Source organism: Erinaceus europaeus, chromosome 2, assembly GCF_950295315.1.
Source record: "Erinaceus europaeus chromosome 2, mEriEur2.1, whole genome shotgun sequence".
Classification (NCBI taxonomy): Eukaryota; Metazoa; Chordata; class Mammalia; order Eulipotyphla; family Erinaceidae; genus Erinaceus; species Erinaceus europaeus.
Window position 1 is genome coordinate 203,828,307 of NC_080163.1, and position 25,300 is coordinate 203,853,606.

The 25,300-nt window shown below is 56.1% G+C and overlaps 1 protein-coding gene across 4 annotated transcripts in view; it reads right to left on the bottom strand.

Moving 5' to 3' along the window:
* The window catches only part of TSPAN5 (tetraspanin 5), a 33,679-nt gene extending 14,888 nt beyond the window's left edge, over window positions 1–18,791 (bottom strand). For 3 of the 4 annotated variants that reach the window (XM_060186308.1, XM_007538452.3, XM_060186307.1), the window contains exons 1-4: window positions 18,561–18,791; window positions 5,005–5,055; window positions 4,538–4,684; window positions 250–420 (exon numbers count right to left, since the gene is read on the bottom strand). In XM_060186308.1, the coding sequence (XP_060042291.1) occupies window positions 250–420; window positions 4,538–4,684; window positions 5,005–5,055; window positions 18,561–18,641 (450 nt within the window). In that variant the 5' untranslated portion in view covers window positions 18,642–18,791. The remainder of the gene's footprint in view (window positions 1–249; window positions 421–4,537; window positions 4,685–5,004; window positions 5,056–18,560) is intronic. The other variant, XM_060186309.1, reaches the window with a different exon arrangement.
* Between the last annotated feature and the right edge of the window lie 6,509 nt (window positions 18,792–25,300).

Here is a 25,300-nt window from a genome sequence, read left to right on the forward strand (position 1 = left end):
CTATAGGGGACTGTGGGGCTTATGGGGGGCTGTGAGGGGCTATAGGGGATGTGGGGGGCTGTGAGGGGCTATAGGGGATGTGGGGAGCTATGGGGGCCTGCAGGGGGCTGTGAGGGGCTGTAGGGGACTGTGAGGGCTTGTGGGGGGCCATGGGGAGCTGTGGGGGCCTGTGAGGGGTGTGGGGTTGTGGGAGGGGGCTGCGAGGGGCTGCAGGGTGCTGTGGGTGGGCCGCACACAGAGCAGACTTACATACTCCTGTGTGAAGTCTATGAGGTTCTGCAAGTCAATGTCGTCCCTGTAGGCCCGGATGTTGTTGTTTATGAAGAAGTACAGCTGGTCTTTGATCCAGTCTTTGAAGACAAAGGCCAGGATCCCTGCCGTGAGCTCCAGGAAGAAAATGATGCCCAGGAACACGGAGAACTGAGACCAGGCAGAGAACAGCCACGTCAGCAGACCCTCCCAAAACGGCAGGCCTCCCCCTCATCCGCGAATCACTCTGCAAACAGTTCTCCTGCCTGAGGCTCCGAGGCCCCAGGTTCAATTCCCAACACCACCATCAGCCAGAGCTGAGCAGGGCTTTGGGAAAAACAAATAACGAGTGCCATAAAATGAGTTTCCACAAACGTTCCTTGATCTTTTCTGGAAGCAGGAGAATTGTTTGCAGCACCAGTGTGATGTCTTTCCAGCCCTAAGCAATCATTTTGTAATCAATTTTGAGGGCCAAGGAGAGAGACCAGCCTGTTGGAGCACAGCCTGGAGGTCTGAGGCCCCAGTGAGCACAGGTCACATCCCCAGAGCCACCAGCAGCAGCAGCCAGGACTGAGGAGGGCTCGGTCTTCTCCCTCCTTCTCCCTCCCCACCCACCTCCTTCCTATATCTATCTATATCCACCCATCCTTCACCTATTTCTATTATTAAGTGAATAATTCATATATTACAACGAAAAAGACTCTCCTGCCTGAGGCTCTGATACCCCAGTTTCCATCCCCAACACCACCACCGGCCAGAGCTCAGCAGGACTCTGATATAGAAATAATAAGTAATAATAAAGCTGGGGAGACAGCATAATGCTTCTACAAACAGACTCTTCTCCATGAGGCTCTGAGGTCCCAGGTTCAGTCCCCAGCAACACCATCAGCCAGAGCTGGGTAAAATAATAACAGTAATAAATGATAAGAATAGTGCTCAGGAAAAAGCAGAATGGTTCTACAGGAAGACTCTGCCTGAGGCTCCAGGGGTCCAATCCCCAGCACTGCCATGAGCCAGAGCTCAGCAGGGGTCTAGTAAAAAATAAAATAAAACAAAAAAGAACATAGCATAACACAAAATGTTTATGGGCCCTGATGGTCCATTTATCAGCCAGAACTGGTGACAAGCTTGGATGGACAGAGCTTCTGGAACCAAACACACCCATCCTGTGTTCACAGCAGCACAGTGTGTAACAGCCAAAGCCTGGAAGCAACCCAGGTGTCCAACAACAGATGAGTGGCTGAGCGAGTTGTGGTCTGGATACTACTCAGCTATTAAAAATGGTGATTCCTGGGGGCCAGGCAGTAGTGCAGCAGACTAAGTGCACATGGTGCAAAGTGCAAGGACCAGCGTAAGGATCCCGGTTCAAGCCCCCAGCTCCCCACCTTCAGGTGGGTCCCTTCACAAGCAGTGAAGCAGGTCTGCAGGTGTCTGTCTTTCTCTCCCCCTCTGTTTTCCCTTCCTCTCTCGATTTCTCTCTGTCCTATCTAACAACAATTGCATTAACAACAACGATAATAGCAATGATAAACAACAAGGGCAACAAAAGGGGGGAAATAGCCTCCAGGAGCAGTGGATTCATAGTGCAGGCACCGAGCCCCAGCAATAACCCTGGAAGCAAAAAAAAAAAATCTGGGACAGGTCGCCATTCAGGTGCTTAGGGGGACAGTCATGAGGAAAAGCTCAGGGGCATTTCTGTGGGTCCAAGGCTCCCCCCCATTTTTTTCCTTTATTGGGGGATTAATGATTTATGGTCGACAGTAAAATACAGTAGTTTGTACATGCGTAACATTTCTCAGTTTTCCACATGACAATTCACCCCCCACAAGGTCCTCCTCTGCCATCATGTTCCAGGCCCTGAAGCCTCCCTCACACCCCATAGTCTTTGACTTTGGTGCAAGACATCCACTCCAGTCCAGGTTCTGCTTAGTGTTTTCTGCAGCAAAGGTGGGCGCGAGGAATCACATCATTGCAAGACTGGCCAGCTCCTCATGGGGCGCGAACGCTTCCACACTACGATCATCATCTCTGGCATTATGCTATTCCACTGCAGAATACTGTGCCCCAGTATGGTTCCGTAGCCCCCATGTCCACTTGGTCGATTCCAAATTATATTCCTCCATGAGGATCATTTCTGGAACCATCCGTTCCACCCCGGTTCCATGGCTGCCAGTTCTTAGCAACATCGCCCCGCCAGATATTCGCCGGGATGCAGCATCATCTAAGTTCATTTCCCACGTCTACGCTCGACCGGACCTGCCAATATATGCAGATATCTTCGCCCACCCTGTCCAACGCTTGACGTCTCGTCATCCAATCTGGTCCCCTACGCCTACACTGAACTTCTCTGTTCCAGACTCTTGGAAACAGAGTTGGCAGTCAGCTGAGGTAAAGAACAAACACCTCATCACAGACCCCTGCGAGCGTCCACCCGGCTTTGACCTAGCACGTTATGATCGGGCCCTCCTCAATCGCTATCGAACAGGCCATGGCCGGTGCGCCGCTATGTTCCATCGCTGGGGAGCCAGAGATGACCCGAACTGCCCCTGCGGCTCCAGACAGACTATGACCCACATAGTCAACCACTGCCACCTCTCCAGATTCAAAGGAGGTCTCGAAACTTGACATCAGGCTCAACCTGACGCTGTTGACTGGCTGCGGAAGAAGGGCAAACGCTAGAAGAAGTGTTTTCTTTCTTGCTTTTTTATTTTTTTAAATTTTATTTATTTTCCCTTTTGTTGCCCTTGTTGTCTTTTTATTGTTGTTGTAGTTATTACTGTTGTTGTTCTTGATGTCATCGTTGGATAGGACAGAGAGAAATACAGAGGCGGGGGAGAGAAAGACAGACACCTGCAGACCTGCTTCACTGCCCATGAAGCGACTCCCCTGCAGGTGAGGAGCCGGCGGCTCAAACTGGGATCCTTACACCGGTCCTTGCACTTTGCACCATGTGTGCTTAACCCACTGCACTACCGCCCGACTCCCTTCTTTCTTTTTTAAAAATATTTGTTTATTTATTTTTTTATTATCCCTTTTGTTGCCCTTGTTGTTTTTTATTGTTGTTGTAGTTATTATTGCTATTGTTATTGATGTCATTGTTATTGGATAGGACAGAGAGGAATGGAGAGAGGAGGGGAAGACAGAGAGGGGGAGAGACAGACACCTGCAGACCTGCTTCACCGCCTGTGAAGCGACTCCCCTGCACGTGGGGAGCCGGGGGCTCGAACTGAGATCTTTACGCCGGTCCTTGCGCTTTGCACCACATGCACTTAACCTGATGTGCTACCATCCGATTCCCAGTGTTTTTCTTTTCTTTTCTTTTCTTTCTTTTTATTTTTCCTCCAGGGTTATCACTGTCACTCTGTGCCAGCACTATGAAACGACTGCTGCTGGAGGCCATTTTCCCCATTTTTGTTGCCTTTTTTTTTTTTTTTTGCCTTGTTGTTGTTATTGTTGTTATTGCTATTGTTGTTGGCTAGGACAGAGAGAAATGGAGAGAGGAGGGGAAGACAGAGAGGGGGAGAGATAGACAGACACCTGCAGACCTGCTTCACCGCCTGTGAAGCGAGCCCCCTGCAGGTGGGGAGCCGGGGGCTCGAACCGGGATCCTTACGCCGGTCCTTGACTTTGCGCCACATGCGCTTAACCCGCTGCACTACCGCCCAACTCCCCCCAACTTTTTTTAAGCCACCGGGGTGATTGCTGGGGCTTAGTGCCAGCGCTGCTCCACCATTCCCAGTGGCCAGTTTTTTTTCCTGTCAATTTCTTTTTGATAGAGGATGACAGACACGGAGAGACAGAGGGGGGAAAGGAGAGACAGAGAGGAGTCGAGACCCCTGCAGCCCTGCTGAACTGCCGCGAAAGCTTCCCCCCTGCGGGTGGGGACGGGGATTTGAACCCGGGTCCTTGTGCATGGTAACATGTGCGCTCTACCAGGTGACCCACCACCCGCCCTGCCGGTCCCACTTCAAATCTTTGTGGTACTGAGAGCTAAGTCACCCAGCCCCTCAGGCGGCCTCATTGGTGTGAGGCCTTATGGTCGCTGCAGGTTCAGGCCCTGGGGTCCCCAGAGGGCAGGTGCCTGCTGGCCACATGTCCCAACCTCAAACACCACCGGACCCCCACAGGCAGGCGCCGAGTAGCCCCTGGCAGAAGCCAGCTCTTCGCTGCGCCCTGCAGCACCTCCTGCCACAGCCACTCTGCCAACAGTCAGCCAGGGCCGCCCACACCAAGGGGCCCTGTGCCAGGCCCCGTGGCCCCCGCGCCCCCAGCCCAGGGCTGCACTCACAAACTTGAGCAGGAAGGTGTTTTCTCGCAGGGCCCCAATGCAGCCCGCAAACCCCAAGATGAACATCACTCCGCCAACCACAAGGAACAGCCACACAGGGTCGAATCCACCCAGGTCGGTGATGGAGGAGATGTTAGAGAGGACGCCCTGCAGAGAGAGGGAGCCGGTCAGCCCGCGGGCAGCAGGTGGGGTCTCGCCAGGGGCTGCTCTGGGGGGCTGAGTCCTGAGACAGTGTGGGAGCCGGTCAGCCCGCGGGCAGCAGGTGGGGTCTCGCCAGGGGCTGCTCTGGGGGGCTGAGTCCTGAGACAGTGTGGGAGCCGGTCAGCCCGCGGGCAGCAGGGAACCCTTTGAGCCAGGCTGATACGCCCTCAGGGTGCCCCCTTCCCAGGGAGCCTGGACAGGCACAGCCCTTGGTCAGGAGCCTCTGCTTCTGCGGCCGTAGGGAGGGGGACCCAGTCTCTGCTCACCTTCTCACTCCACGCCCACAGTCCAATGCCAAGGAATGTGATTCCCAGAAACTGAAAGAGAGACAGCAGTGGTTAAAAGGCAGATACCACCAACTCTCCAAATGTTTCCCACCAATTCTTCCGTCTCTTTGCTGACAGTATTTGGAAAAATCATCATCTTTATAAGACAGAAAGCAGGGCTGTGTGCGCACAAAGACCCAGGTTCGAACCCTGCAGGGGGAAGTTTCATGGGTGACGGAGTAGGGTGGCAGGTGTCTCTGTCTCTCCCTCTCTATGGCAACAGGTCTGTGAGGCCACAGGTCTCTATGGCAACACATCCATAAGACTGTGTCTCTATGGAAATAGGTCCATGAGGAATGGGTCTCTATGGCAACCAACCCATGAGGCTGTGTCTCTGTGGCAGCACATCCATGAGGCCATGTCCATGGTAACAGGTCCAGGAGACTCTGGATCTACTGATATGAAAACTCGGACTCCAAATTTAGTTCAATACCTCCTTGCTGGCGGTCAGGCAGCAGCGCAGCAGGTTAAGCATACGAGGTGCAAAGAGCAAGGACTGCTGTAAGGATCGAGGTTCAAGCCCCGCACACACACCAGCTCCCCACCTGCAGGGGAGTCACTTCACAGGCGGTGAAGCAGGTCTGCAGGTGTCTGTCTTTCTCTCCCCCTCTCTATCTTCCCCTCCTCTCTCCATTTCTCTCCGTCCTATCCAACAACGACAATAATAACTATAACAATATAACAACAAGGGCAACAAAAGGGAAAATGAAGAAATAAATATTCAAGAAATAAATAAATAAACAAAATACCTCCTCACTGCAGGGCCAGGAAAGGTGAGGGAGATGGCCAGCCAGCTCTAGCATCCAGGAGCCAAGCCGCGGGACACACTGCCCATGCCTGCACCTGCCCAGCAGGACAGGACGGCCTGTGTCTGACCCATCCAGAGAAGACAGTGGGTGCACCTGCCCCCACCCATGCTTCCAGGCAAGCAGAGGCACACCCCAGAGGGACTGGCTGCACAGACAATGGTCTCTCCAAGCACTTCACTTCCTTTAAGTTGTTGTGTTTTGTTTTTTTCTTTGCCTCCAGGGTTATTGTTGGGGCTCAGTGCCTGCACCACCATGAATCCACTGCTCCTGGAGGCCACCTTTTCCCTTTTTGTTGCCCTTCCTTGTTGTTTATTGCTGTTGTTACTTTCATTGTTGTTGTCATTGTTGGATAGGACAGAGAGACATGGAGAGAGGAGAGGAAGACAGAGAGGGGGAGAGAAAGACAGACACCTGCAGACCTGCTTCACCGCCTGGGAAGCGACTCCCCTGCAGGTGGGGAGCCGGGGCTCGAACCGGGATCTTAATGCTGGTCCTTGCTCTTTGCACCACATGCGCTTAACCCGCTGCGCCACCGCCCGGCCCCCAAGTTTTTTTTTTTTAATCCCTAGACACTCAGAAGTAAATTTTTTTTAAATTTTTATTTATTACTGAATAGAGACAGAGAGAAATTGAGAACAGGAGGGGGAGCTAGAGAGGGAGAGAAACAGAGAGACACCTGCAGTCCTGCTTCACCACTTGAGAAGCTGTCCCCCTGCAGGTGGGAGTCAGGGGACTTGAACCTGGATCCTTGCACACTGAGATGTGAGCGCTTAACCAAGTGCACCACCCCTGGCCCCTCATTCCCTTTATGTTTCACCAGATGCCTTAGCTAGGAGGGTGCAGAGAGCTGACTCCCCAAAGGGCTGTATCCACAGAACCTCATGGCAAACAGAAACACAGGCCTGGACTCAGCTAGAATCTGTCGGGCATTAAGCCAGCTCCCCTGCTCCATCCTGCACTGCTGATACTAAGGCAGGAGATCCGTGAGCAGAAGCAGCAAGGAAGCAGCTGACTGGCTCTCTAGCCCAGGGGTGTGGGTTTGGGAGTGGTGGCAAAGTCGGATCCTCAACTTCACCCAGCCCCTGAGCCCAGAGCAGGAAGAGAGGGTGGAGGCAGATGGCATAATGGGTGTGCAAAGAGACTCTCATGCCTGAGGCTTCAAAGTCCCTAATTCAATCCCCCTCCAACACACACACAGGTATCTCTATACCTCTCCTTTCTTTTTTTTAATAAATATTTTTTAATATTTTTAAATATTTGTTTATTCCCTTTTTTGTTGCCCCTGTTGTTTTTTATTGTTGTAGTTATTATTGTTGTTATTGATGCCGTCATTGTTAGATAGGACAGAGAGAAATGGAGAGAGGAGGGGAAGACAGAGAGGGGGAGAGAAAGACAGACACCTGCAGACCTGCTTCACCGCCTGTGAAGTGACCCCCCTGCAGGTGGGGAGCCGGGGGCTCGAACCAGGATCCTTTCGCCGGTCCTTGCGCTTTGCGCCACCTGCACTTAATATGCTGCACTACCGCCTGACTCCCTTCAATGAATATTTCTGAGGGAGTCAGGCGGTAGTGCAGCGGGTTAAGCACACATGGCGCAAAGCGCAAGGACCGGCGTAAGGATCCCAGTTCAAGGTCTGCAGGTGTCTTTCTCTCCCCCTTTCTGTCTTTCCCTCCTCTCTCCATTTCTCTGTCTCATCCAACAGCGATGACATCAATAACAACAACAATAACTACAACAACAATAAAACAACAACAAGGGCAATAAAAGGGAATAAATAAAAATAATAAATATTTTTTAAAATAAAAATAAATAAATATTTTTTCGGGCCAGGTGGTGGTGCACCTGGTTGAGTGCACGTTACAGCGAGCAAGGACCCGGGTTCGAGCCCCCAGTCCCCACCTGCATGGAGAAAGCTTTGCAAGTGGTGAAGCAGGGCTGCAGATGTCTCTCTGTCTCTCTCCCTCTCTATCATCCACTTCCCTCTCAATTTCTGGCTGCCTATCCAATAAATAAAGATAATAAAAATTTATAAATATTTTTATCTATCATTAATTAGAGACAGAAATTGACAGGTTAGAGGGTGATAGAGAGGGAGAGAGACAGACACCTGCAGCCCTGCTTCTCCACGTGAAGCATTCCCCCTGCAGGTGGGGACCAGGGGCTTGAACCTAAGTCCTGACACACTGTAATGTGAGCGCTTAACCAGGTGCGCCACCACTTGGCCCCCTTGTCTCTCTCCCTCTTTTTTTTAATTATCTATTTATTTATTATTGGATAGAGACAGAGAGAAATTAAGAGGCGAGGGAGACAGTTGTCTCTCTCCCTCTTTATCTCCTTCTCCCCTCTCAATTTCTGTCTTTGTCCAAGAATAAACAGATATATACATAAGCCTGCTTCAAACACACCAAAGAGCATGAAAACACTCGCCGCAAAGCCAGCTGCACCCCTGTGTTCACAGCTGCACACTTTACACAGACAAAACTTGGGGGCAGACTGGGAGACACTGTGGGCAGTTCAGAGACAGCGTGGACGACCAGGGGGCCTCTTGCACGTGGAATATGTGGAAAACACGAAATATGTGGAGGACAATGGCCCACAGCAAACGGCTCACTGAAAAAAACTGAGCTGCTTGGGGGTCAGGCGGTAGCACCAAGGGTAAGCGCACGTGGCATGAAGTGCAAGGACCCAGCGGAAGGATCCCGTTTGAGCCCCCCCACACACACAGGGGAGTCACTTCACAGGCGGTGAAGCAGGTCTGCAGGTGTCTTGTCTTTCTCTCCCCCTCTGTCTTCCCCTCCTCTCTCCATTTCTCTGTGTCCTGTCCAACAACGACATCAACAACAATAATAACTACAACAATAAAACAAGGGCAACAAAAGGAAATAAATAAATAAATAAATAAATAAATAAATACTTTAAAAAATAAAAAATAAAATTTAAAAACCTGCCCTGCCCCATGAGCTCTGGGGGGATGATGGGTGGGGGGCTGAAGAGAGAGCCATCACTCACACACACTGCATGTTGGTGTGAAGTCACAATCCAAGGATCTTATTAAAGTAGCTGATAATAAAAAATAATTTTTTTTATTTATAAAAAGGAAACACTGACAAAACCATAGGATAACAGGGGTACAACTCCACACAATCCCCACCACCAAAACTCCGTATCCCATCCCCTCCCCTGATAGCTTCCCTATTCTTTATCCCTCTGGGAGTATGGACCCAGGGTCATTGTGGGTTGCAGAAGGTGGAAGGTCTGGCTTCTGTCATTGCTTCCCCGCTGAACATGGGTGTTGGCAGGTGGATCCATACTCCCAGCCTGCCTCTCTCTTTCCCTAGTGGGGCAGGGCTCTGGGGAACTGGAAATCCAAGACACATTTTTTAACGCCTGCTTCGAGCAGCTCTGTGACTGCAGAGGCTGAGGGAAGAATGCAGGTTGGTGGGGGCAGGTGCCTCCCCCAAGGGAATCCTCCTCCCCTGAGCCCAGAAGGCAGTCCCCCTCTATGGAGACAAAGTGTTGTGGTCAGAAATGGCAGGAAGTTGCTAGGGGACACAAACACTGCTGCGCCACACCAGGCCTCCTTCCCCAAGAAATGGCAGGAAGTTGCTAGGGGACACAAACACACCAGGACTCACTCCCTAGCACACAGGTGTTCCTGGGTGGAGGGGCTATTTGCTGCACAGGAAATAGACCTGATAACAGGTGCAGCTTAGAAAGGTGTAGGTGGGGCCTGGATGTTTATAAACAGGCCTGTGGGCTGGCTGGCTCTCTCTCCCTCTCCCCCCTCCCCCCTTTATCTTTCCCCCCTGCCTCTCGCCCTCCTTCTCCCCCTTTCTCTCTCCCTCCCTCTCCCACCTTCCCTCTTTCCCTCATCTCCCTCCCTCACCCCCCTCTCTCCCTGTCTCTCTCCCTCCCTCTCCCTCTCCCTCTCTTTCTGCCAACATATGAGCTCTCATTTTTCTCATCCATCCCCTTTACATGTAAATGTTCTCCATTTTCCTGAATAAAGTTTTAAATTCCTGAAAATCTTGCTTTCTCCTCAATTCTGTTGAGATTATGTGTGACGGACCTTTAAATGTGTGAGGAACAAACTGGGCCCGTAAATGACTTCCAGTACAAGAGGTCTCACATCTTAACAAACTCATTGAAGGTTTACTTAAAACACACGTGTCTATGTCACAGGGCACAAGGACCCAGGTTCAAGCACTCAGTCCCCACCTGCAGGGGGAAAGCTTCACAAGTGGTGAGGCAGGGCTGCAGGTGTCTCTCTGTCTCTCTCCCTCTCTATCTCCCCTCCTCACTCCATTTCTGGCTGTCTCTATCCAATAAAAAAATAAGGATAATAATTTTTTATATTTATTTATTTTCCCTTTTGTTGCCCTTGTTTTTTTTTGCATTGGTGTTGTAGTTATTATTCTTGTTATTGATGTCGTCATTGTTGGACAGGACAGAGAGAAATGGAGAGAGGAGGGGAAGACAGAGAGGGAGAGAGAAAGACAGACACCTGCAGACCTGCTTCACCGCCTGGGAAGCGACTCCCCTGCAGGTGGGGAGCCGGGGGCTCGAACCGGGATCCTCTTGCCGGCCCTTGTGCTTTGCGCCGCCTGCGCTTAACCCGCTGCGCCACCGCCGACCCCCAATAATAATTTTTCTAAATGCATCTGTGCATGAAAGTCACAGGCTAATATCTTGGTGCAGACCAAGGGTGTCCCCATTGTCCAGAGACCCCCCCCAGAAAGCAGCTCTGCACCCCATGGGGCTACACCCACCCTAGGGGACCCCCTGCACCCTCCTGGCCCCCAGGGCCAGGTGCTTTTTATTTTTCTTAGATGTTTGCTACCTCAGAGGGAGGCCTGGGGCAGCACAGGGTGGTACTGGCCTGAACTGAACCGGGGCCTCTGCAGCCTGAGCAGCAGCTCTGCCTGGCCAAGCTGCCCCCACCACCCCTCCCCAGATGGACGCCTGCACACCCACCCGCCACCTCCCATCCGCTCCAACCCAGCCTCACCCAGGGGAGAGCAGCTCTGAAGTGCCTGCACACTTGAACGCTTGTTTTATTTCTTTCTCTTAACCTTTTTATTAATTTATTGTTGGATAGGGACAGAAGTTGACAGGGAACAGGGAGACAGAGAGATGGAGAGACACCTGCAGCCCTGCTTCACCATTTGTGAAGCTTCCTCCCTGCAGGTGGAGACCGGGGGCTTGAACACAGGGTCTTGTGCACTGTAATGTGTGCACTCAGCCAGGTGCGCCACCACCTGGCCCCCTCAAGGCTTATTTTCTTTTATTTATTTACTTATTTATTTATCCATGAGAAACATAGGAGGAGAGGGAGCCAGACATCACTCTGGTACATGTACTGCCGGGGTCAAACTCAGGACCTCATGGTTGAGAATTCAATGTTTTATCCACTGCACCACCTCCTGGACCACAAGGCCTATTTTCAAAGCTGTTCTTAGCAGTGGTCAGTGAGGGGAAGGAAACTGATAAAAGTCTGCTTATCCCTGAATTTTAATGACCCTATTTAGGAAGGAAAAGGCAGGGAGTCGGGCTGTAGTGCAGCGGGTTAAGCGCAGGTGGCGCAAAGCACAAGGACCGGCATAAGGATCCCGGTTCGAACCCCGGCTCCCCACCTGCAGGGGAGTCGCTTCACAGGCGGTGTAGCAGGTCTGCAGGTGTCTATCTTTCTCTCCCCCTCTCTGTCTTCCCCTCCTCTCTCCGTTTCTCTCTGTCCTATCCAACAACGACAACAACAATAATAACTACAAAAATAAAACAACAAGGGCAACAAAAGGGAATAAATAAATAAAATAAATAAAAAATAAATAAAATAAAAAGGAAGGAAAAGGCAGAGAGCCTTGTAGTTTCATAAAATCTAGGCTGATTCCAGAACTTCTCCTGTGTGGTTCCCCTGCCACAGTGAAAGGCTCATTTCAGTGTTAGGCAACAGGCGAGTCCCAGGGGTGTCTGGGAGGGGACAGGGCAGGGGTGCCCGGGAGGGGACAGGGCAGGGATGTCTGGGAGGGGACAAGACAGGGGTGCCCAGGAGGCCCCATGCAGGCTCTGACTGGACCGGAACAGAACAGTAAAGCCACCCCTGGGCCAGGCCACACCTCCTAAGAAGCCAGGCAGCTAGAGAGGCCCCAAGATCTGGAGTCTAGGCCACTGGCTGGGACCACACGGAACCCCAAGGAAGGTGTGGTACAGGAAAACACTTCCACGTCCTCCAGAAGCAGCCGTGGGCAGACACCCAGAGACCCGGTCCCCACACAGTCGCAGTCGGGGAGTGACTCAGTGTGGTGACCTGAGAGTCTGGAAGGAAATGCCATCGGAAGGCCCTGCGCCCCCACTGCCACTCACAGACCACACAGCCACGACCTGACCGTGTCCTCCCCTGCATTCGTGTCTGTGGGTGGTCTTAATGGAAGCACAAACACTGCATCGCTTCCCAGCCATCAACAGATGTGAATTATGACTTGGTATTTCATTTTAGAATAGCAAGCGTCTTCTAAAATAAACTTGAAAGGACAAGCTAGCACCACAGCTATGCAAAGAAGGCTCCAAGCAGTGACAAATCCTTCCACACCTCAAGTCACTCCACGGTCAGGCTCCCGTGTCTTCCTCTGTCACAAGATGTCACAACATGCTGCTGAGACACTCAGATGCTTGGAAGAAAGACGCGGTGACAAGGAAGCTCTGTGAAAATACAGACTGCGTCACAGCCCGCCGGGGACAGTGCCACCGACCGGGGAGGACAGGTGCCTCCTGTCTGGCCTCGCTGCCCCCTCGGGCTGTCACCCTGATGCTCCTCCCCTCTTGTCCTGGTGAGAGGCAGCTCAGAGGCCCGTATGGCCGCCGTGGAGGCAGATGCCCAACAGACCAGAACTGGAGCCTTGGCCTCTGAATGTGGACGCGGCCCCCACGTGCAGGAATCCCCACGCCTGTGTCCCATCCGTCCAGGCACAGGCCAGAAGTGGTTCCTGCTGCCGGCCAGGACAGCCCCCACCCAGAGACACCACGATGCTTAGAGCAATCAGGAGGAGCAGGCGGTGCCTCCAGCACCCAAAGGAGCTCGACCAGAGACAGCTCAGCAGGTGTAGTGCCTGCCCTGCCATTTGGCCCAGGTCCCACCCTGGTGTCATAGCGCACAGCTGTACTGTCCTGCTCTGTCTCTGGGGGACACTCAAAGGCCCAGAGGCAGGGAGGGAACTTACACATCCTGACCACCCAAAGCCACAGGGAAACCCTACAATGGTGGCGAGAAAGAGGCCATCTCCCAGCTGCCCATGGCCCCCAGTGGGGTCCCAGTGCACCCCTCAGCCTGGGCCCAGGAGGCCTGTCGTGTCCCTGGCCATGTCCCCTGCCGGGCCGAGCCGTTCTACTGGAGGTAGGGCAGTGCGGTCACTGGCCACCAGCTGACCACCAGACTCAAGGACCCTCCACACCACAAGCTGGTGGGCTCAGCTCCAGGGTACAGGTCACAGCAGTGGCCCTCACACCCATTCACCAGAATGGGGACTCAATTGCACCCCCAGAAATCAGCAAGTCTCCTGTGGGTCTGGGGAGGCACAGGGACAGTGGTCAGCCCCGACGGACCTCCCAGTGTGGCCAGAACGCTCGCACCCAGACCCCTGAAGAGCCTCAGGGAACAGATGACGGTGGCTGGTTCCAGCCCCCGCACCACACAAGATGGCCGAGAGCAGATGAGGCCTCCTGAAACATCATCGGCCCATCAGGCTTTATTTAAACAGCTCCAGTGTGTGCTTCCACTCTAGGGTCTAGGCTTCACGTTCACCCAGCCAGCTCCTCCACACCAGCGGCTGGCCACAGAACCAGGCTGGGGGCTTCTCCTTCATCCCAGAGCCAGGACCAAGGCCTCCCTCCTCCCCAGGACCAAGGCCTCCCTCCTCCCCAGAACCAAGGCCTCCCTCCTCCCAGGACCAAGGCCTCCCTCCTCCCAGGACCAAGGCCTCCCTCCTCCCCATGCCAGGCCCCTCTCCTCCCCAGAACCAAGGCCTCCCTCCTCCCAGGACCAAGGCCTCCCTCCTCCCCAAGACAGGCCTCCCTCCTCCCCAGGACCGGCCTCCCTCCTCCCCAGGACAGGCCTCCCTCCTCCCCAGGACAAAGGCCTCCCTCCTCCCCATGCCAAGGCCTCCCTCCTCCCCAGGACCAAGGCCTCCCTCCTCCCCAGGAACAAGGCCTCCCTCCTCCCCATGACCAAGGCCTCCCTCCTCCCCAGGACCAAGGCCTCCCTCCTCCCCAGGATCAAGGCCTCCCTCCTCCCCAAGACAGGCCTCCCTCCTCCCCAGGACAGGCCTCCCTCCTCCCCAGGACAGGCCTCCCTCCTCCCCAGGACAAAGGCCTCCCTCCTCCCCAGGACCAAGGCCTCCCTCCTCCCCAGGACCAAGGCCTCCCTCCTCCCCAGGACCAAGGCCTCCCTCCTCCCCATGACCAAGGCCTCCCTCCTCCCCAGCACCAAGGCCTCCCTCCTCCCCATGCCAGGCCTCTCTCCTCCCCAGAACCAAGGCCTCCCTCCTCCCCAGGACAGGCCTCCCTCCTCCCCAGCACCAAGGCCTCCCTCCTCCCCATGCCAGGCCTCCCTCCTTCCCAGGACCAAGGCCTCCCTCCTCCCCAGGACCAAGGCCTCCCTCCTCCACAGGACAGGCCTCCCTCCTCCCCAGGACCAAGGCCTCCCTCCTCCCCATGCCAGGCCGCCCTCCTCCCCAGGACCAAGGCCTCCCTCCTCCCCAGGACCAAGGCCTCCCTCCTCCCCATGACCAAGGCCTCCCTCCTCCCCAGGACCAAGGCCTCCCTCCTCCCCAGGACCAAGGCCTCCCTCCTCCCCATGCCAGGCCTCTCTCCTCCCCAGAACCAAGGCCTCCCTCCTCCCCAGGACAGGCCTCCCTCCTCCCCAGCACCAAGGCCTCCCTCCTCCCCATGCCAGGCCTCCCTCCTTCCCAGGACCAAGGCCTCCCTCCTCCCCAGGACCAAGGCCTCCCTCCTCCCCATGCCAGGCCTCCCTCCTCCCCAGGACCAAGGCCTCCCTCCTCCCCAGGACAAAGGCCTCCCTCCTCCCCAGGACAAAGGCCTCCCTCCTCCCCAGGACAGGCCTCCCTCCTCCCCATGACCAAGGCCTCCCTCCTCCCCAGGACCAAGGCCTCCCTCCTCCCCATGACCAAGGCCTCCCTCCTCCCCAGGACCAAGGCCTCCCTCCTCCCCATGACCAAGGCCTCCCTCCTCCCCAGGACCAAGGCCACCCTCCTCCCCAGGACCAAGGCCTCCCTCCTCCCCAGGACCAAGGCCTCCCTCCTCCCCAGGGCCAGGCCTCCCTCCTCCCAAGGTGACCAGTGGACACAGCAGGGCTTGGGGACAGGCTCCCAGGGTGAAGACCCAATGCCGGACCCCCAGCTCCTGGTCCCCAGCCCCCGGCCCCCGGCCCCCAGCTCCCAGCCCCTGGCCCCCAGCTCCCTCTGGGTGGCGTGTCACATGCCTGCCCTCCTACTGAGCACCAGCAACACTGGTTCTGACTGGGGCTATGTGGGCGGGGGGGAGGAGGATAGGTTCTGGGGCAAAGTGAGGGGGGTCTGGATCGAAGGAAAGCCTCTGCCCACCACCCCAGGAGGGGTGCAGCAAGAGGGTTGGGAGACGGGTCCTCGTGGGAGAACTGGCACTCAGGTCTGGGGCTGCAACACCACACAGAGTTGCCACAGCACCAGTGGGAACTCAGCCCAGCGCTCACCTTCCCTCCAGCCGGCACTACATGAACAGGGAGTGGTGAGGTCTGGTCACTGCACAGGCCTCGACTACCAAACTCAAATCCACAGAGCCGCATGGCGGGCTACACGGTGCCCTCACAACTGTAGGCCGCAGCCTCTGCGCCAGAGTTCACACAAGCCCTGGGGCCAACAATCACAGGGCCTTGCTGTGCTCAGTCTGTCACCAGCCTGCCCCCAGCCAGCAGCCAGGCTCCATAGTCCTGTCACAGCCTAGTACACTGTCCTCTCCCAGCCCTGTCCCCAGTCCTGTCCCCGGTCTTATCCAAGCCCTGTCCCCAGTCTTGTCCCTGGTCTTATCCCAGCCCTGTCCCCAATCCTGTCCCCAGTCTTATCCCAGCCCTGCCCCAGCCCTGCCCCCAGTCCTGTCCCTAGTCCTGTCCAAGCTGTGTCCCCAGTCCTATCCCAGTCCTGTCCCCAGTCTGTCCCCAGCCCTATCACCCTCTGTCCCTAGCCCTGTCCCCAGGCCTGTCCATCTAAAGGCCTAGAAAATCAAAGCTGCCTGGGACACGCTGAGTCCCCTCTGAGCTGCTGCGGCTCAGGGACAAGAGGACAGAGAGCAGCTCTGCTCTAAGAGGAGCCACCACAGCAGCAGCAACAGCACGGACAGTGCTGGCCACCGGCACAGGCCCTGGGCAGCAGCGGGCTGGCACAAAGCCTGCAGGTCCTAGTAAACACACGCGGCAAAGACAGGGGACTGGCAGCGGCAGAGGGGACAGCTGGCAGCGGGGAACGCTGACCACCAACCTTCCCAGCAGCCAGGACCGCCAGCCCCCCAGGGTAAGGGGGCTCTGGTGAGAACCAGCCTCCCCCACTGTGACACTAGCTGCTCACATCTGAGACCTGGGGAGATGACAACAGGAATCACGCGCTGGGCCCCTTCATCCCAGAGGCTGTGCCCAGGGGTTCCCAATATCAAAACCCCATCCTGGCCGGTTCTGCTGGGGCCCCCAACACCAGGGACCCCGACTCTGGGGACCCCATCCTGGCCAGTTCTGCTGGGGCCCCCAACACCAGGGACCCCGACTCTAGGGACCCCATCCTGGCTGGTTCTGCTGGGGCCCCCAACACCAGGATCCCTAACACCTGGGTCTCCAATACCTGGGTCCCATCCTGGCCGTCTTTGCTGGGGTCCCCAACACTGGGGTCCCACCATGGTTGGCACTACCGTGGGGTTCCCAACACCAGGCCCCCATTCCTGATGGACACCTCCACGGACACCTCACCACCAAGGTCTCCATCCTAGCTAGTTCCCCAAGGGGACCCCAATACCCATCCCCATCTGGGCCAGGCCCCCTGCATTTCTCAAGAGAAGGTGCCACTTGGGGACTTATCAAGACCCCACAAGAGACAGATAAGCTGCGGGGTCACCTCTCTCTGTGCACCCAGTGCCCCAAGGCAGCGCCCCCAGACCCAGAGGAGCCCCGGAAGGCAGCATCCCAGACCTCAGGGAGCCCCCATGCAGCACCCCCAGACATCAGGGAGCCCCCATGCAGCACCCCCGACCTCCAGGAGCCCCCATGTAGCACCCCCAGACCCCGGGGAGCCCCCATGAAGCGCCCCCAGACCCCGGGGAGCCCCCATGCAGCGACCCCAGACCCCGGGGAGCCACCATGTAGCGCCCCCAGACCCCGAGGAGCCCACATGCAGCGCCCCCAGACCCCGGGGAGCCCCCATGCAGCGCCCCCAGACCCCGGGGAGCCCCCATGAAGCGTCCCCAGACCCCGGGGAGCTCCCATGAAGCGCCCCCAGGCCCCGGGGAGCCCCCATGAAGCGCCCCCAGACCCCGGGGAGCCCCCATGAAGCGCCCCCAGACCCCGAGGAGCCCCCATGCAGCGACCCCAGACCCCGGGGAGCCCCCATGCAGCGCCCCCAGACCCCAGGGAGCCCCCATGCAGCGCCCCCAGACCCCGGGGAGGCCCCCATGCAGCGCCCCCAGACCCCGGGGAGGCCCCCATGCAGCGCCCCCAGACCCCGGGGAGCCCCCCATGCAGCGCCCCCAGACCCCGAGGAGCCCCCATGCAGCGCCCCCAGACCCCGAGGAGCCCCCATGCAGCGCCCCCAGACCCCGGGGAGCCCCCATGCAGCGCCCCCAGACCCCGGGGAGCCCCCATCCAGCGCCCTCAGACCCCGGGGAGCCCCCATGAAGCGCCCCCAGGCCCCGGGGAGCCCCCATGAAGCGCCCCCAGACCCCGGGGAGCCCCCATGAAGCGTCCCCAGACCCCGGGGAGCTCCCATGAAGCGCCCCCAGGCCCCGGGGAGCCCCCATGAAGCGCCCCCAGACCCCGGGGAGCCCCCATGAAGCGCCCCCAGACCCCGAGGAGCCCCCATGCAGCGCCCCCAGACCCCGGGGAGCCCCCATGCAGCGCCCCCAGACCCCAGGGAGCCCCCATGCAACGCCCCCAGACCCCGGGGAGGCCCCCATGCAGCGCCCCCAGACCCCGGGGAGCCCCCCATGCAGCGCCCCCAGACCCCGAGGAGCCCCCATGCAGCGCCCCCAGACCCCGGGGAGCCCCCATGCAGCGCCCCCAGACCCCAGGGAGCCCCCATGCAACGCCCCCAGACCCCGGGGAGGCCCCCATGCAGCGCCCCCAGACCCCGGGGAGCCCCCCATGCAGCGCCCCCAGACCCCGAGGAGCCCCCATGCAGCGCCCCCAGACCCCGGGGAGCCCCCATGCAGCGCCCCCAGACCCCGGGGAGCCCCCATGCAGCGCCCCCAGACCCCCGGGGAGCCCCCATGCAGCGCCCCCAGACCCCAGGGAGCCCCCATGCAGCGCCCCCAGACCCCAGACCCCGAGGAGCCCCCATGAAGCGCCCCCAGACCCTGCACGGCACACAAAGGGGCGGGCTCAGGGGTGGCGCGCACGGGGGCGCGCAGAAGAGGCCCAGGGGGCTCGGACCCGCGCCCACTCACCCAGAAGATGACGTTGAAGCCAAAGATGAAGTACTTGATGCAGCAGCTGACCTCTGGGCCCTTGTAGTGCTTCCCGGACATGGTCCGCGCTCAGGCCCCGCCCGGGTCCGGGTCCGAGTCCAGCGCCCGTCGCCCGCCGCCCGCCCGGGTTCGAGTCCAGTGTCCACTGTCCGTGCTCGTGTCCGCCGCCAGGCCCCACGTTCCAGGCCCAGTGCCCGCGCTCCGTGCAGGGTCCGGAGGGTGCCCGCTGGGGTGTGCAGCGGGGTGTGCAGCGGGGTGTGCAGCGGGGTGTGCAGCGGGGTGTCCAGCGGGGTGTCCAGTGCTCGCACCCGCGCCTGCGCCCGCCGCTGAGCCCAGCGCCTGCGCCCCAGACCAGCCGCTGGAAACCCCGCCCCTCCCGGACCGGCTCCGCCCCCTCCCGGACCGGCTCCGCCCCCTCCCGGCCCGGCTCCGCCCCCTGCCCCCAATCCAGACCTCGGGCACCGCAGCACCCCCCACCCACACACAGACTGGGACTGTCAGTGGGGGACCCCTCCGGTGGGAGGGAGAGCGGCTGCGAGGCCGCTGAGGAGGGGGGACCCGCCAAAAAGCCCTCCTCCAGCTCCTCCTCCACCCTCCACCCGAGCGAGCATGTGTGGGTGAGGCGCCCAGACTGGCGGAGGGAGCTGGGGAGCCAGTGCGGGGACCCTGGGCCACCCTGCAGCGGCAGCGGGTGTCCCCGCGGGAGGCGCCAGGCCCGAGCAGCTGGCTGGTGGCCTCTGGGAGGACAGGCCACTGCTCAGGCCACCTGGGAGATGACAGTGGGTCCCTGGTGACAGTGGGTCCCTGGTGACAAGGGGTCCCTGGTGACAGTGTGTCCCTGGTGACAGTGGGTCCCTGGTGACAGTGGGTCCCTGGTGACAGTGGGAACCTGGTGACAGTGGGTCCCTGGTGACAGTGGATCCCTGGTGACAGTGGGCACCAACTCCTGAAGCCTGTGGGCCGTGAGAAAGACAGACACCTGCAGACCTGCTTCACCGCCTGTGAAGCGACTCCCCTGCAGGTGGGGAGCCGGGGGCTTGAACCAGGATCCTGACGCCCTGGTCCTTGTGCTTTTAACCCGCTTTGCTAGCCTGGAGCCTTGGGCACTCACCTCCTCCAGCTGGGAGTCTGGAAACTCATCTCCTCCAGCAGTGACCAAACTGGGCAGAAAGCAAGATGAGCTCTGCATGCTGTCCCAGGGGCAGCCCAGGAAGTGGCCCAAAGTGACCTTAGAACCCAGGTCCAGGTTCCGGCCCTCAAGAGAATTGAGGCTACGGCTGGCTGAAGGGCTATGAGTGTCTGGGACCCCCCCCCCCCACCAGTCTTCTGGGATGTCTGTGGCCCCCTCTGAGGACCCAGGCTGGCCAGGGGTCTGGGATAGGCAGGAAAGTCTAGGAAAAGGGGGCGTTTTCTCTGGAAATGGATGAGGGGGCCATCCTTTTCCCGCCCCATCCCTCTTAGTGGACCCAGGCCTTGCCTGCCCTGATGGAGGCTAGGAGGCCCTGGGCCCCCTCTGCAGCCCTCTTGAGCTCCGCCTGAAGGAAGCCATCAGCCCCATGTCCCCTCTGGGTGTGTGCTGGCAACGGCAGTGAATGACACCCTGGCTCCAGGCTTGGAAGGACTGTGACCACCCTGATGGCTCCTTAGGCTGGGTGGATGGCGCAGGGGTTCTGCAAAAAAAAAAACCCTCATGCCTGAGGCTTCAGGTTCAAGCCCCAGCACCACCAGCAGCCAGAACTGAGCAGGGCGTCTGGGAAAATAATAGTAACAGTAACAATAATAATAAGACTGAGGAGACAGCACAAAGACTCTGCAAAAAATTCTCTTCTGTCTGGAACTCTGAGGCTCCAGTTCAAGCCCCTGTACCACTGCCAGCCAGAGCTCAGCAGGGCTCTGGTCTTGCGTGTCTTTTTCGCTGTATCTCTCTCATTAAAATGAAATATTTGGGGCCAGGCAGTGGCATACCTGGTTAAGCAAACACATTACAGAGCGCAAGGACCCAGGTTCAAGCCCCTGGTCCTCACCTGCAGGGGGAAAGCTTCACAAGTGGTGGATCAGGGCTGCAGGGGTCTCTCTGTCTCTGTCTCTCTCTCCACACCCCCTCTCAATTTCTCTGTCTCTACCCACTAATGAATAAAAACTAGAGGAAAAATAAAACATTTTAAAAGAAAACAAACTATCAAAAATTTAAAAAGAAAGAAGGTGTTGACTACTCAGCTGTAAAAAATGGTGACTTCACCGTTTTCAGCCGATCTTGGATGGACCTTGAAAAATTTATGTGAAGTGAAATAAGTCAGAAACAGAAGGATGAATATGGGATGATCTCACCCTCAGGCAGAAGACGAAAAACATGATCAGGGAGTCAGGCTGTAGCGCAGCAGGTTAAGCGCAGATGGTGCAAAGCACAAGGACCAGTGTAAGGATCCCGGTTCGAGCCCTGGCTCCCCACCTGCAGGGGAGTCGCTTCACAGGCGGTGAAGCAGGTCTGCAGGTGTCTGTCTTTCTCTCCCCCTCTCTGTCTTCCTCCTCCTCTCTCCATTTCTCTCTGTCCTATCCAACAACGATGACAACAATAATAACTACAACAATAAAACAACAAGGGCAACAAAAGGGAATAAATAAATAAAATAAATATTTAAAAAAAAAAAAGAAAAACAACATCAGAAGAGAAAACACAAGTAGAACCTGAACTGGAATTGGCGTATCGCACCAAAGTAAAAGACTCTGGGGTGGTGGGGGGGAGAATACAGGTCCAAGAAGGATGACAGAGGACCTGGTGGGGGTTGTATTGTTATATGGAAAACTGGGGAACGTTATGCATGTACAAACTATTGTATTTACTGTTGAATGTAAAACATTAATTCCCCAATTAAAAAAATTAAATTTAAAAAAAAAAAGAAAGAAGGTGTTGGTCTCCTGGTGTCTTAGCAGTCTGTCTTCTCTCTGTCCATCTGGCCTAGTCAGGCCTCAGCCGCAGACCCCTCTGGAGCCTGGACCACCTGTCAGTCTGTTCCTGCCAATCCCTCCCATCACTGAGCAGCGGAGTAAGTAACTCCTGTAAATGGCAAAAGCTTTAAGTGATCACGATTACAGTTTTAATTATAAATAACTGACAAGGAAGTTGGTTGATTTCAGGGGATACAAAATTTGAGAGTGACTGGAAGTGACCAGAGTTATTGGACCTTTAGGAAATTTACATCCTGTTCACAGGACTCCTTAATTCCAGTTCAGGTGGTACACCCCTTAACAAACCTCAAAACTAGACATAGACCGGGGCCCGTGAGATAGGGCATATATACACGTATTCATATATACCTTAAAGCAAAGGTGCACGATAGTTTGCTGTGAGTCAGTAAATGTAGCAAGCAAGTAGAAAGACCCCAAACGACACCACAAGGTACCTAATGAAATAGTTTCTGGGAGTCCGGCGGTAACGCACGTGGTGCAAAGCGCAAGGACCTGTGTAAGGATCCGGGTTCAAGCCCCTGGCTCCCCACCTGCACGGGAGTCGCTTCACAAGCAGTGAAGCAGGTCTGCAGGTGTCTTTCTTTCCTCCTCCTCTCTTGATTTCTCTCTGTAAAAAAAAAAAGAAAAGAAAAGAAAAGAAAAAGAAAAAAAGAAATAGTTTCTACTTAGACCTAGATACCCTCCTTACCTGCCTTCTACTGCATGTCCCTCAATCACTGCAAAGCTAACCTTCTCAAAGCAAGGACTGCAAAAGCTGAATAAGGGCAAGAGACTGGCACACTTTAATGCTGACTCTTTAGTCACTACCAGGCCACCCCATCACCTGGGGCCCTAGTCAGGGAGTCCTAGGATTCCCACATGGATATGATGGGCCTAGACCTCTCACAGATCCCTCTCTCCACTGTCACTGGTCATCTCCATCAGGAACAACATAATGGACCCCTCTGTGGGCCCCTACAGGACCTGGCCCTCCATGTGGATCAACAATGGTAGGGAATGTTCCACTCTCCGAAGGCAGGTTGGGCAACGTATCCTACCTACTACCTGAGGAAGATGGGTCCTGAGATTAGTGCAGCCTGGAGTGTTCTAGCCGTGAGCACAGAATGTGAGCTCAGACCTACAGGGATGCAGAGGTTACACAGGCTCCTTCCTGCACTGACTATGGGCCCCAGATCCAATTGATGGAGCTTACAGTCAGTCAACTATACAGTTAACTATTGCCCCAGCAATAACCCTGGAGGCAAAAAAAAAAAATAGAATACCCTGTCTTCTCAGTGCGAGAGAGAAATCCACAGTTGGCTTTGCATAGGCACACTGGTGAGAAGGCTTCCCTGACAGTGCTGACAAAGACTCACTCGGTCTCACTCAGCTGGGCCATGTAGGTCCCTTTGAAAGGCTTTTCTCTGGGAATCAGGTGGGAGCACCGCGGCTTAAACGCACGTGGCACAAAACACAAGGCCCGGCTTAAGGATCCCAGTTTGGGTTTGAGCCCCCGGCTCTCCACCTGCAGGGAAATCGCTTCACAGGTGGTGAAGCAGGTCTGCAGGTGTCTTATATTTCTCTCCCCCTGTCTGCCTTCCCCTCCTCTCTCCATTTCTCTCTGTCCTATCCAACAACATCAATAAGAACAATAATAATTACAACAATAAAACAACAGGGGCAACAAAGAGGAAAACAAATAAAAGGTTTTTCCTAGGATGTCATGCTCACGGACATCTCATGAGCCTCAGCCCTTTTCAGACTGCCTGGCTCAGATCCCAGGCATCCTGCCGCACCGGGTGTGTCTGTTCAGGTTCATGGCGCCATGATGCTTTTACTAGCTGGGTTTTGTTTTGTTTTGTTTTGTTTCCCAGAGCCCTGTTTAGGTGATAGTGGTGCTGGGGATTGAACCTAGGGCTTTGCAGCCTCAGACATGAGAATCTCTTTGCATAACTATTATGCTGTCTACCCCCACTGATATTTGTGGGGCTTTTTGTTTGTTTGGTTAGTTTTGTTTGCCTCCAGAGTTGTTACAGGAGTTGGGTGCCAGTGCTACAAATCCACTGTTTCTGGTGGCCTTTCCCCCTCCCCCACGTCATTTTATTGGACAGGACAGAGAGAAATTGAGAGAAGAGGGGGAGATAGAGAGGGAGAGAGAAAGACAGACACCTGCAGACCCGCTTCATAGTTTGTGAAGTGTCCCTCCTGCAGGCGGGGGTGGGGGGGGACTTGAACCCAGATCCTTGTGTAGGTCCTTGTGCTTAGTCAGAGACAGAGGCAGAAAGAGACAGAGGCAGAGCCTGAGAGGTTGTGACAGAGACAGAGAGCTCCCGTGGGCCTGGCCTCCCCTGCTGTCACCTCCCACAAGCCCCTGGGGGAGGGACGTGAGAAGGGACAGACTGCTGAGCCCCACTCACTGTTGGGCAGCCGGGCCACCTGCACACTGGACTTGGCGTCCCCTCAGCACCCGCCCTGGCAGCCGGGTGGGTCCCCCATCCTCACACCCCCGGCCGAGTGACAGAATCAGGCCACAGCAGAGCACATGGTGGTGCGTCAGAGCCAACGTCAGGCAGCCTCTAAAAATAGAGCCAGGCGCCGGGTGTGGGGACTGACGGTCCAGGTGCATCTCTAGGGACACCTGACGTCACAGGAGCTGGGCTCTGCCACCCAGAACTGCCCCCCCCCCCAGAAGCCTCCCTCAGCCTGAGTACTGCACCCAGCACCCAGCACCCAGCACCTGCACCCGACACAGCCCCAAATGCCTGCAGCCTCCCAAGAGGAGCACACATGAAATCAATGAAATGAACCATTTCAAGAATCACAGCACAGTCACGGGTGAGGAGAACCCAGATTCGAGCCTCCCTCCCCTCCTGCAGGAGGGTGCTTACTGAGTGCTGGAGAAGGGCTGCAGGTGTCTCTCTCACACTTCATTCCCTTAGCCCCCAAACTCTGACTCTGTTAAAATAAGAGAAGATTTTTAAAGGACAGGTCTTGTCAACTATGAGATTTAAAACTGAATACAGGGGGTCAGGCGGTGGCACAGTGGGCTAAGCGCATGTGGCGCAAAGCGCAAGGACCAGCGTAAGGATCCCGGTTTGAGCCCCCGGCTCCCCACCTGCAGGGGAGTCGCTTCACAAGCAGTGAAGCAGGTCTGCAGGTGTCTGTCTTTCTCTCCCCCTCTCTGTCTTCCCCTTCTCTCTCCATTTCTCTCTGTCCTGTCTAACAACGAACAACATCAACAATAGCCATAATAATAACCACAGTGAGGCTACAACAAGGGCAACAAAAGGGGGGGGAAATGGCCTCCAGGAGCAGTGGATTCATGGTGCAGGCACCGAGCCCAGCAATAACCCCGGAGGGGAAAAAAAAAAACTTAAAAAAAAAAAAAGAATACAGAAGGGCCCGGGAGGTGGCGCAGTGGATAAAGCACTGGACTCTCAAGCATGAGGTCCCGAGTTCAACCCCTGGCAACACATGTACCAGAGTGATGTCTGGTTCCTTCTCTCTGCTCTTATCCCTTACATTAACAAATGTATTTTTTAAAATGAATACAGAAAGAAAACAGATTTTCATGATCTTCTTTTTTCTTTCTTTTTTTAGGGTTTACAATTTTATTTATTAAAAGGAAACACTGACAAAACCATAGGATCAGAGGGGTACAACTCCACACAATCCCCACCACCAGAACTCGGTATCCCATCCCCTCCCCTGATAGCTTTCCTGTTCTCTATCCCTCTGGGAGCATGGACCCAGGGTCATTGTGGGGTGCAGAA